The 12589-nt window shown below is 39.2% G+C and overlaps 1 protein-coding gene across 1 annotated transcript; it reads left to right on the forward strand.

Moving 5' to 3' along the window:
- Positions 1-3932: 3932 nt before the first annotated feature.
- LOC134630442 (uncharacterized) lies at positions 3933-7463 on the forward strand. The gene is made up of 9 exons (XM_063477722.1): positions 3933-4040; positions 4136-4206; positions 4298-4418; positions 4613-4761; positions 4865-5007; positions 5092-5254; positions 5939-6032; positions 6150-6228; positions 7046-7463. Exons 1-9 carry the CDS (start codon positions 4027-4029, stop codon positions 7049-7051), a joined length of 840 nt encoding a protein of 279 aa, XP_063333792.1. The 5' UTR covers positions 3933-4026; the 3' UTR covers positions 7052-7463.
- The last annotated feature ends 5126 nt before the right edge of the window (positions 7464-12589 follow it).

The raw sequence follows: 12589 nt of genomic DNA on the forward strand, positions 1-12589 counted from the left end.
AGATGGCCAAGTGAAATTTTGAGCATTGATGTCATAGAAAATCCAGATTACACTTTTTAGGATTTTTCAAACTTTAGGAGGGATGTTAGATATTTACAGTGGAATAACTATCATTCTAAATACATTATTTTTTCCATTGTCTTTTAAAATTAATCATTGTATATTTGCTGATGAGCTGATTGCCAGTAATTGATCAGAACAGGTCAACCTCCAGCCTCACACAGCACAGAGGAAAATGCACTCACCTGCATGCTTCACAGTGGGAACCATGCATGTAGAGACCTCAGTTCACCTTTTCTGTGTCATGCGAAGGCAAGGCGGGTGGATTCATCAGACCAAAGCACAGATTTCCATTAGTCTAATATCCATTCCTTGCGTTTCTTGGCTCAAACCAATCTCTTTTGCTTGTTGCTTTTTCTTAGTAGTCCTTTAATCTGTTAATTTTGGGAACGATTTCTGAGGCTGGTGACCTTCATGAATTATCCTCAGCAGCAGAGGTGACTCTTGCTCTTCCTTTCCTGGGGCGGTCCTCATGTGAGCCAATATTGCCATTTGTTGGTTTTGCAACTGCACTTGGGGACACATTCAAAGTGTTAGCAGTTTTCTGGACTGACCGACCTCCAGTTCTTCAAAACATGATGGACTGTCATTTGTCTTTACTTAGCTGGTTGGTTCTTGTCATAATATGAATCCTAACAGTTGTCAAATAGGGCTGTCAGCTGTGTTACCAACCTGACTTCTGCATAGCACAACTGATGGCCCCAACCCCATTAAAAGGCAAGAAATTCCACCAATGACAAGCCACACCTGTAGAGCGAAAATCATTTCAGGTGACTACATCATGAATCTCACTGAGAGAAGGCCAAGGGTTTGCAGCACTGCCAACAAAGTAAAAGGTTTTATGTATGTATGTATCTACAATGTAGAAAGTTAAAAAAAAAAAAAAAACATCAAATGAGAAGGTGTGTCCAAACTTCTGACTGGTAGTGTATATTCTTTATATATATTACAGCACCGGATCCCCGCAAGGCTGCATTCCCAACCCCTACTGTACAACCCTGTACACATATAACTGCACATCAACCCACCCAACCAACGTCATCGTCAAGTATGCTGATGATGGAGATGAGACAGCGTATGACGTGCAGATAGAGGACTTGTCCCACTTGTTTAGAAAATAATCTGAATCTGAATGTCAGTGACCCCTTGAACTCTGCTCACCACCTGTTTGACCCGCTACCCTCTGGCCGATGCCTCAGGCAGATCAGGTGCCACATTTCCAGGCTCACAAACAGCTTCTTCCCCTGCATCATTCAGACCATCAAAAAACTATCACAAAATGCTAATTCTATTATTAACTACTTCTGATGATAATAATACAACTAAAAGAACTTATTAAAAAAAATAAATTAAGTTTTCCAATAAAATTATGTTAAGAAAATTTAAAAATGCTGACTCACATGTTTTGTTTTGCATTAATAAATATTTCAAAAGAAAGAATTGTATGGAGTTGTGGTTTTAACAGCCAGTGCATGGGTATGTTATACTTTCAAGCTTATCATTTACTTTAACCAATGTTGGTTTTTCTTTCTGGCCGTTGGGCATAGCAGGAAAATAACATCAACCTCAATGCAGTTGAGTTACATGTCAGGCGTTTTGTGCTGTAATACAGTAACAGTGATATCAGTAAAGTTTTACTGATTGTATGTGTGTGAAAGAAAACCAACAGAACAAATCACAAACCAAAACTGAGCTCCTTTAAATTCCCCTCCTGACTTTGTGGGACCTTTTTTCATATTTTTCAGACTACACTTTAAAAACAGTAACGGAACACATTCACAGTGTAACAACAGATAATATAATATATGAAAAGGGGAGACAATAACTGAATCTTTTTCTCTTTTTTTGTACAGCAGCAACAACAGAGCTTGATTATGCCACATGACCAAGATCTACAACTCTTGCAACACTTCCTTTCTCAACATTTACCAACTATCTAAATTGTGAGTGGAAGTTTACAACACGTCTTCTCGTCACTTTTTATGCTGTATATGCTGTATATCTCTGCTGTAAGATACAACAAGATATCACGGCCTTATTATTTTATGCATAAAGTATGCCAATTAAAAAACTACTCACTGGATATAAGTGTTTTGGGGACGAAATTTGAGCAGCAAGGCTGAGATGGTTTAGGCATGTGTAGGGGAGCGATAGTGAGAGGAGGGATATATTGGACAAAGAATGTGTAATATGGAGACGAAAAGTGAGAGACAACAAAGGAAATCACAGGATGCAGTAAATAAGGACATGCAGAAGGCCAGTGTAAGCAAAGAGTATTCAAGTGACAGCAGGAGATAGAGGCAGATGAGCCATTGTGGCCCCCTTCAGGAGGCACCCAAGAGATAAATATTAAAGTAAGTAAGTAAAGTAAAATTTTATTTATATAGCACCTTTCAAGATAAAAATCACAAAGTGCTTTACAGAGGCAGAAAACAGACATTAAAATCCAAAACAAAACAAAATTAATCTCCAAAAGTTGAATCTGTTCATCTGGACGTAGCGTCCAGATGAACAGATTCAACTTTTGGAGATTGGGATTCAACTTTTGGAGATTTACTTTCCTGGATGATTGAGAATGCATCAAGACGAAAACAAAATTAACCAAAAGCGAGTTTAAACAGATAGGTTTTTAACTGCTTTTTAAAAGACATGACTGAGTCCACAGATCTCAAACTCAAAGGGAGCGAGTTCCAGAGTCTGGGAGCCACTGATACAAACGCTCTGTCACCTTTTGTTTTTAACCTTGTATGCGGGACAACCAGCAACCCCTGGTCACAAGACCTCAGGGACCTGCTGGGGTGATAAGAAAGAAGAAGATCACTTAAGTAAGTTGGAGCTACACTGTGCAGGGCCCTATAAGTCATGATTATGATCTTAAATTGGACCCTGAACTTGACAGGGAGCCAATGCAGCTGAATCAGCAGGGGAGTGGCATGGGAGTGTTTGTGATGCTTTTTCAGAAGCCTAGCAGCAGCATTCTGAACGCCCTGCAGTCGTTCCAGGGAGGCATTACTTAAGCAAGTAAACAAGGAATTACAATAGTCTAAGCGGGATGAAACAAAAGCATGAATAATCATTTCCAATTCAGAACGTGACACAATGGGACTCAGCTTAGCGATATTTCTTAAATGGTAAAAACAAGAGCGAACCAAAGATTTAACGTGTGTGTCCAGCGTCAGAGCTGGATCAAATGTAACACCAAGTTTCCTAATGGATGATTTAATATAAGAAGCAAGAGGGCCTAGATTTTTAACCACGAGGGGAACAAATTTCTCAGGAGCAAAGACAATGACTTCCGTTTTATCAGCATTTAGTTGAAGGTAATTACCAGCCAGCCAATCTCTAACAGAATCTAAGCAGGACTGCAAGATTGTCAATGATGGGTTTCTTTCTAAACATTTACATTATTGCTCAAGGCCTCTTAAGTCAGCCAAGTTCTGGTAGAATAGCCCAGCCAATCACCTGACCTGAAGCAAACTTACAATCAGTGGAAAGCTCAGAGTTCATCAAAGAGGCCCACAGAACTTCATGATTTGAAGAGTGTTTGTGTGGAACAACGGGCCACACAAGACACCAACACCAGACACCAAAAGTATTACCAACAAAGGTGATAATACTTTTGTTGAAGTATTAAATAGATTTTATTAAGCGTATTCAATACGGCTGTGTCAGATAATGCATACCCAATTTCTCACTCTACACATACACTGGGATTTCAGCAGCTGTTTTGAGTCTACTCCCCCTCGACTACTGTTGTGGGCTTTATGCGCACGGTTCTGTCTTCCTAAAGAAATGTGAGTAGGACTGACTTCCCCTAATGTGGCGCAATATATCCATCTATCGCTCCCATAACAGCAAGACTCGGGAGACTGTGAGACTTGGGTGTAAGCAGCATTCGCATTCCCAGGATATAGACCGTAGCTGAGTGTTTTCCATAGCAGAAAAAATGCACTAAGTCATCTCATAATGGATTCAAATAGGTAAACTAAATAACTTGAAGTTGTCTTTCTTACTGAATCCGCCATGTTTGTTGAAAGAAAAGATCTCCTTTTGCGTTTCCCCTTTTCTTTTCCAGACGAGTCTGCATCAGGATCTCTGTTATCTTGCTTCTTGTAGCACACATCACGACTGCGGCAGTTCTCTCTGGTATGTACATTACAGTGAACAAATGCTGTAATGGATTATTCTATGTGTGAATTCTTAAGGAGCCACAATTTATAATTTATGTTTCGAGCAGGAAACAATCAGACAACTGACTTCAGTCTTGACTGTACCAACGACATTGATGAGCTGATGTTGTGTCAGCTGGAGCTACAAAATTGCACTGAGTACAGTTTGACTCTCCAGAGTGTAGACGGGTATGACTGAGATGTTTTTGTTTGTTTTTTTAGTCTAATTTTAACACTGACTTTTGTAAGCTAGAGCAAATAAAAATGTGGGATGGAGGCATTGGGTGAAAATGCTGTACATAAAAATTTAATATTAGCTTAATCAGCATAAGATGTCATAAATATCATTTGTTTTAAACATTTTGTATTATTATTTCCCACAGTAAGAAGAATTGCATTTTACAACAGTGTAGCACTGGACAATGTTGTTGCTCCTTTCGACTGATACTCGTGCTTGGAGAAACTCACACAGCATCTATCTGGAAAGATGGCAACGTCACGGAGTCAAAAGTTTTCAGTGTCACAGAGAGCAGTACGTTGACTTCTTTTAAATTACAGCCCATAACTCTGTATCTGCCAGAAAGACCGGGCGAACAAACATTCACTTTAATGCTCTTGTTTCTGTTTCTGTACAGTAAAACCAAGAACTCCAGCAATCAAGTCAGTCACTGAATCTGAAGGGAATTTTGAAGTCATGTGGACGTCAAACATGGTGGGATATATAAACAATGAAATGACTGCTGTGGTGACTTACTATAAAAAAGGAGAAACAGAAAAGGTAGGAACAATGCCACAGTAACTATTTGTTCTGGAGATGTAAACATGGGCAACTGTCAAACTCATTTTTGTTCCTCCATACTAGACATCTGGACCTTTCAAACCAGCCACAGTTGATGGACTAAATTACTATGTAATAAAAGGTCAAGACCTGGATCCCAGTTCAGCATATGTGGTCAGCGTGAAAAGCTTCTTAAGTCTGAGTGGCAAGTTCAGTGACAGTAGCGAAGAGTGGGAATTTCAAACTGGTAAGTATTGTCTTTATTCAGTTGTAAGACATCAAATTCTATATTTCTTAACTGTGTTAAGAGACACTAATTATATTTCTATTACACATTCAGCTGAAAAATAATATGAGTTTTAATATTAACTCTCAACTAACTTTCATGGAAGCCGCCGTCTCCAGAGAAAAGTGGAGATGAGCAGCTTAGATTGTAACATTAAAGCTGAACTACAATGTCCTGTATTCAAATATAAAAGATCCTTGAATATCTCAAAAGCAAAGCGATGCATACTTTGCTGTGAAGGTTCAGTTTGTTCATTTGAATTTTTCTCCAAAACAACAGAATTACTATGATGTCATGTCCTTCTATTTACGTTCCAGAGAGTGCACTTACATTTGTTATTTGTATTAGTGTTAATATGTACTTTCTCCAAACACTTTGAATAATTTGGTTATTGCATTAAACTTCCTGATTAACGTCACAATAAAGATTGAACCTGTTCTTCATTATCATAATCATCCTCTCCCCTGTTTTCATTTTTGCTTGAATTGTTGGTCACAAAGGTTTTCTTTATGCTTTTGGAAATAACAAAAAATACAAAAGCTGATTCATACTTTTGTCTGTATACAGTAGTGTTTGCTCATAGTTGTGTATTTTCTGTACAAATAGAAAAAGCATTAAACTTTTTTCAAACGGGTACCTTCACAGCTGGCTCCCCACACTACCCGCTCTTGGTTATCATCATCTGCCTCAGTATTGCTGCCGTCATCTTAAGCGCTGTTATGTATGGCTCTTATGTCAAGTGAGTTGTGCATATAAAAAGTTTGTTTTTTGTGCCAGTTTCTGCCAGTGCACATTTCTCCTAAATACTAGAACTTCTTTATTTTTTGTTGATTTTTTTTTTAACATTTCCTTTTAGGTGTAAAGGAAACTGGTGGGATGTAATTACCAAACCTCCAAATCCAAGCTTTCTTCATATCTATCCAAGCAAGGAACAGGTGAGACACTAATTATATTTCTATTACACATTCAGCTGAAAAATAATATGAGTTTTAATATTAACTCTCAAACTAACTTTCATGAAAGCCGCTGTCTCCAGAGAAAAAAGGAGATGAGCTCCTTAGATTGTAACATTAAAGCTAAACAAACATTATTTATTTATTTAACTTTAATTTTACCACAACAGATAATATAATATATGAAAAAAGGAGAAAATAACTAAAACTTTTTTTCAGTTTTTTTACAGGAGCAACCACAGCCTAGCATGATTATGCCACATTGCAACACTTTCTTTCTCAACATTTTCCACCAATTTAAATTGTGAGTGGAAGTTTACAACACATCTTCTGTTCACTTTTTATGCTGTATATGTTACAAGATACAACAAGATATCACACCCTTATATGAAATACTTATTTCATATAAGGGTTTTGGAGACAAAAAAATTTTAGCAGCAAGGCTGAGATGGTTTAGGCATGTGTAAGGGAGCGATGGTGAAAGGAGGGATATGTTGGACAAAGAATGTGTAATATGGAGACGAAAAGTGTGGATGATGTGAAGAAGGACATGCAGAAGACTAGTATGAGAGGAGTATTCAAGCAACAGCAGGAGATGGAGGCAGATGAGCCATTCATGAGGCAGCCAAAAGGAGAATATTAAATGTCAACGATGGGTTTCTTGTTGATGTGAAACATTTACATCATAGTTCACCATTATCGCTCAAAGCCTCTTAAGCCCAGTCTAGTTCTCCAGGTTGAATTATCCACACCCATAATACAATCCAACCATGCTTTTCTCTGCAATGTCTACTGACAGGTTTGATGACCCCTGCGGGGAAAGGCTCATCGGTGCCATCTGAGAACTCCTGGGCTCTCTGTTCCCCAATTATATAGCTGTGGTTGGCACATCATTCTGCCTCTCATGCACCTGCCTGCCTGCCACCTCACCATGCTTCAACGTACTTTCTTTATGTTGTTTAAGCACTTGCAATAGCCATACTCATCTAATGCTAAAGGAATATCAACGTGTGTCACACTCACTCATTCGATGAATCGCTGCTTCATGTTTAATGTGAAAGAATCACCTTAAAAATATTTGCACAGAGGAGCAAAGCAAACACAGACTTGTAGCTTCTGATTACTGAATTTCATCTTTCATCAACTGTCAAATTTACAGAATAACTAGCTGTTGTTGTTTCTTGTCTTGTCATGTGTCATCTAGAGCTGTTATGACAGAGGCATCTTTGAAAATTAAGCTGTTTGTTTAGTGTAAAATTACACAAGCTAAGCTAAAATCATAGAAAAAGCATCTGATTTTATTTGAAATAAACAAACCACTTCCTAAAATGTAAATGTTTAGGACAAATACAGTAAGATTATGCTAATACTTTTTCATACACATATTGCTTAATCCAGTGTACCGTGAATCATTACATTTTTAGAAAATGGAAGATGCTCCTCTGTCACAGTGGTGCCTGCTAACACTTTGTAATCTAAGATCAATGCAAAATCACAGTTTGCAGGGTTGCTGTGAGGGTCCTGGGTCTGTGACCCGGTGTTTTGATTTTGTATTATTATTTTTTATTAGTCTGTGGTTTCTTCTTGGTTCGTGTTTACCAGTGTTTTGGTTTCCGTTTTGTATTTCTAGTTCGTAGGTTTTGGGTTCCTTTGCTCCTCATGTCACTCCCTGTACTCTGTGCTCTCTCTGTTTCGTGTCTCTGTGTCTGTAAGTTCAGTCTGTGTATTTCCTGTTTTATTTTTGAAGGTCCATGTCTGGTGTCACTGTATTCAGTTTTCCGCCATCCCTGTTTCGTCATGTTAATTAGGTTCAGCCGTGTCTCCCTCCTGTTTGCCATTCCTTGTTTCCCTCCGTGTATTTAAAAGTGTGTGTTTGCCTTTGCTCGTTGTCGGTCCGTCTGCGTTTCTCTGCTCATCATCCCGTGTTTCTCCCTGCATGTTATGATTTCAGGTTTGTTCTCTAGTTTTCCCAGTTCAGCTTAGTTCTGTCCTCGCCATCCTAGCTTTTGCTTGTTTTCACCTCCTGATAATAAAGCTCACTCGCATCAAAGACAGCACCTGCATCTTGGGTCCTTCTCTTAACTCCATAGCTGCTTAATGAACAGTCCAAAGACATACAGTTTTAAATTTAAAATAACTGATTGTTATATATATATTGTCAGTGGCAAGACATTTTTAAACATTGAAAGAATACAGAAACAGTCAGAGTTTTGTTCAGAGAACTACGTGCGCACGGGTGAGTGATCGGGTGATACTCACACCGAGGCTTTGCAGTCAGCTTTATTTATACATCGCAACATTCCCTGTTTTTTCAGGCTTTAACAGACAATCTGGGCATGTATAGGACACAGTGTGTGTGTGTGTGTGTGTGAGTGTATTGTCTATCTCGAGGAAAACAGAAGCCAGTTGGGTCCTGTTTCCAAGGGTGTCTGCAAGATACTTTTACAGGAGTCAGCGATTACTGCAGGGCTCATGTGTATGTGTGTGAGAAGAAGCAAAGACAAAACATAAAGATATGTGAACACTATGTGCTTTTCAGGCCTTTCTTAACATAAGCATATGAGTAAATGAAACATTATAAGGAAAAACATCACAAAATCTCTTAACATTCCCTGCTGTTGTTCATATATATTTATGTACTTCAACTACTAGTTACTTGCAGAAGCATTTTCAACTAGAGTATCATTTTGTGAAAACGTACATGATCAGCTTTATTGGGTTTACACAGTTAGTGATTAAAAATCATCTTCTTCAACTTGTACCTCTTCTTGAGCTTGTTCATTTTGAGATAATGCAACATAAGCTTGCAATCTTACAGTAAACATTTTGCTTATCATACTCCGAATACAAGGCAGTACACATGTGGAAAATAAGCAAAGTAGCATAAGGAGCATTCCAACGAATGTTAGTCCTTTAGTGAGCAATGACTTCCACGACCCGCTAAACAGCCATGTGAGCCAGTCCTCGGTGTTGTGTGTGTAATCTTGCTGCTGTACTCGTCTGAGCTGACGTAGCGTGTTCAGTGCGTCAGACAAGTTGGTGGAATGCACATTATCAGGTGTTTTGCATTAAGAGGCATGTGCGAACAGATGTAATAGTTTCTGTCTCTTGTGGAGTTGTACACATAACGGTACCAGGCATTGTTCATCCATGGGTGGTTGTGATCTTGTGTCATGTCGTCTGGATGTATTGTGTCATGTGTCAATCTTGTCCTTCTTCTTCTGAAATCAGTGACAGCAGTCCCAACAGAATTGTGACACTGGCCACCAGAACGAGTAGGGTCTTCATGATGACCGAACACACCTGGTCCTGTGAGTGAGTAGACTAGGGGCGAGAAGAACAAGGGCGGGATTTACCCAAACAGCCCTCTCTCCACCTCCCAGATCACTAACAGGCAGGGGTGCTGGCGTCTTAGTGTGGACTGTCGCTCACTTTTTTACAGTGGCTCTGATGAATCCAGGAGGGGCGTTCAGCAATTTTGCAGGCTGTTGGTGTGGCCAGGAGGACTTGGTAGGGTCCTTCCCACCTCGGGGAGCTCCACTTTTTCCTCTGGAGCACTTTTATCAGGATCCAATCTCCTGGTTTCAACCTGGAAGAGACTGGAAGAGAATCATCTGGCAGTTGATTGTTCAAAACTATTTCTTTGTTTTCTAACAGTTTTGTCATCCATTCTGCTAGTGTTGTTTCTCTTATGGATTTGTCTATCGGTTCACTTGTAATAGGTACTCTGCGGGTGATATGAGAAGTGATGTTTTATACTGAAGCCCAGTGCTTCAGAGACTTTTGATATTACTTCATTTACGAAGTGTGTAGCACAATAGACAATTCAATCAAGACCTTGAGCCATAAACAGACCTCACGCACAGACATTGTTTTCATAACCAGACAATTTTAGACCTTGTTCCTTAAATCTACATAAATATCCTCTGGGTGACATAAAACACATTTTAAGTAATCAATTGCTTCTCATAAAAATTATGTATTGGGATGTTTGTGTGCAGCATTTTGCATATCAGCATAAGCATTTGCGAGCAAAGCATTCTTCAGTGCACAAGCGTGTGTGTGTGCCATTTCTCCCTCTATCAACGAGTGCACATGTGTGCATGTGTGTGTTTCACTTCATTCTGAATCGGTGTATGTAGATGTGTGTGTGTTCATCACTTTCCTGTTCTGGTGTTCTGGGTAAACCACAGCCTGAAGCGTGCTCTGGGGTCCTGCCCTCCTCCTTTTCAGTCCGCTTGCCACCATTGCTGCTGTCCAAAGTTCAGTCTGTCCTGGTTCTGACCTCAATTGGGACAGTCCTTTTCTCCAGTGTCCATGCTCACCGCAGGTGAAAACTGCATCTTCTTCTGTGTTTTGTCCATTCGACCTCAGTTGCTCCTCCTGTCTCTGGCACGCCCTTTTTGCTGCCGTGTTGGTCCATCACTGTCCTGCACAGTGTTAATGCAGAATTGTTAAGGTCAGCATTCTTTTGCTCGGCCTTACTTGTCATTCGGCTTGGCAGGCGTCTCGTCTCAGCTCTGTCAGCTGAAGCTGTCTGGGAATTTTCCCCCGTGTAGTGAAACGGGCCTTGGTTTTAACGCTCTCCATCTCCGCTGCATAAGATCGCAGCCCTGTTGACATTTTCAGGAAATGTCAACAATATATATATATTTGCAATCACGCACAGTATACTTTTAGACTAGATCTTTACGGTCCTTTTTACTGACAGCTCAACACAACAGTTAATGTGTTATCCAAATTGCACCACACTACCAAAACACTTCTAGTTTAACTCAGGATCAACTCTTGGACAAGAACAGTACAAGACATATTTGGTCTTCAAGCAAGGAAATGTCACTGAGAATACAGTTAGTTTAAAAAAAAAGAAAAGAAAGAAAGAAAGGTAGCACAGGTAGCATCATAACATGTCTATTAATATGTTTTTTGGTTGTTGTTTTCTTTTTTCAATTAAAGATCCCATCAAAGCAAAATGTTACAATTTATTTTATGACAGTTGTGAATATATTGATTAAAAGTGTGCAAAAATGATGCAGTAGAGCAATACAACTGTACAACTGCAGATATCTTTTGTATATACCGTACATCTGAAGTTGAAAAGTGTTCCCCTTTAAATGTGATCACAAATTCTTCTCAACATTGCATCTGGTCTAATATATGAATCAGAAAAATAAAAATAAAACTTTTTTCTGTCTGATCCATCTTGACAAAGTTTAGCACCTACCATTACATCATCAAGTATTTTGTACTCTCGCACATCAGTGTCTAAACTCCAGGTGGTCCTGATCTAATCCCTATCAACACTGAGATACCGTCCCGCCAAGACGCGCCATCAGAGTCTAACCACTAAATACCTCTATTTAAATTCTGTACATCATGTTCATTTCATTTTAATGATTTCTCCTTATGTGCATATATATATATATATAGATATGTGTATATATATGTATATATATATGTGTGTGTGTGTGTGTGTGCGTGTGTGTGTGTGTGTGTGTGTAGAGAGAGAGAGAGAGAGAGGCAGCCCATCCAATCCAACACACATAATGTTATGTGTAATGATGACAAATAACTAAGGCAAAAAATATTCAACACAGGAAGAACGAGAGGTGCAAGCAAAAAAAGCATGGGATTTCATGACACCAGCTGAAATCTATCAGTAATTACAAAGCAATACTCCCACTTAGTACAAATTAAGTTTAGCTGGTTCAGTCCAAACATATAGTCTGTTAAAAGCTTTCTCATTACCACTGTCACACAAGAAGCATCATGGGTAAACATGATGAGTAAACATGGTGAGCGCTCTCACAACCTTCGCAACCCTATTATTGCAAAACAAACGTACATAGCATACAAACAATGGTTACAGAAGAATTTCTAAACTACTGAAGGTTCCAATGAACATTGTTGGGGCCATAATTCGGAAGTGGAAAGGACATCATTTCACCATAAAACAGTGCTCCCTGCAAGATTTCAGAGATCGAGTGAAACAAATTATCAAAAGATTTGTCAAAAAGCCAAAAGCCACTGGTGGAGAGCTACAGAAAGACCTGGAAGCAGGAGGTACAATGGTTTCAAAGAAAACTATAAGTAATGCACTCAACTGCCGTGGCCTGTGTGCACGTTCACCACACAAGACTATTGCTAAAGAAAAAGCATGTTAAAGAGTTTTTCAATTTTAAGGAACAACATTTAGATAAGCCTGTGAAATACACTCGTGTATAATCCGGCCCAATGAGACAAAAATTTTACTTTTTGGATCCCATACTACAAACATTGTTTGGAGGTCAAAAGGCACTGCATATCATGGTGTGAGGCTCTTCTTCAGAGCGTCACTGGCATT

This window comes from Pelmatolapia mariae, linkage group LG1 (assembly GCF_036321145.2).
Source record: "Pelmatolapia mariae isolate MD_Pm_ZW linkage group LG1, Pm_UMD_F_2, whole genome shotgun sequence".
In the NCBI taxonomy this organism is placed as follows: Eukaryota; Metazoa; Chordata; class Actinopteri; order Cichliformes; family Cichlidae; genus Pelmatolapia; species Pelmatolapia mariae.

Bases quoted from the DNA above. Each gene is read 5' to 3' on its own strand.
- LOC134630442 (XM_063477722.1), top strand. The intron at 4,207-4,297 runs GTATGTACATTA...TGTTTCGAGCAG, and splicing joins GACTGCGGCAGTTCTCTCTG to GAAACAATCAGACAACTGAC. The intron at 6,033-6,149 runs GTGAGTTGTGCA...ATTTCCTTTTAG, and splicing joins ATGTATGGCTCTTATGTCAA to GTGTAAAGGAAACTGGTGGG.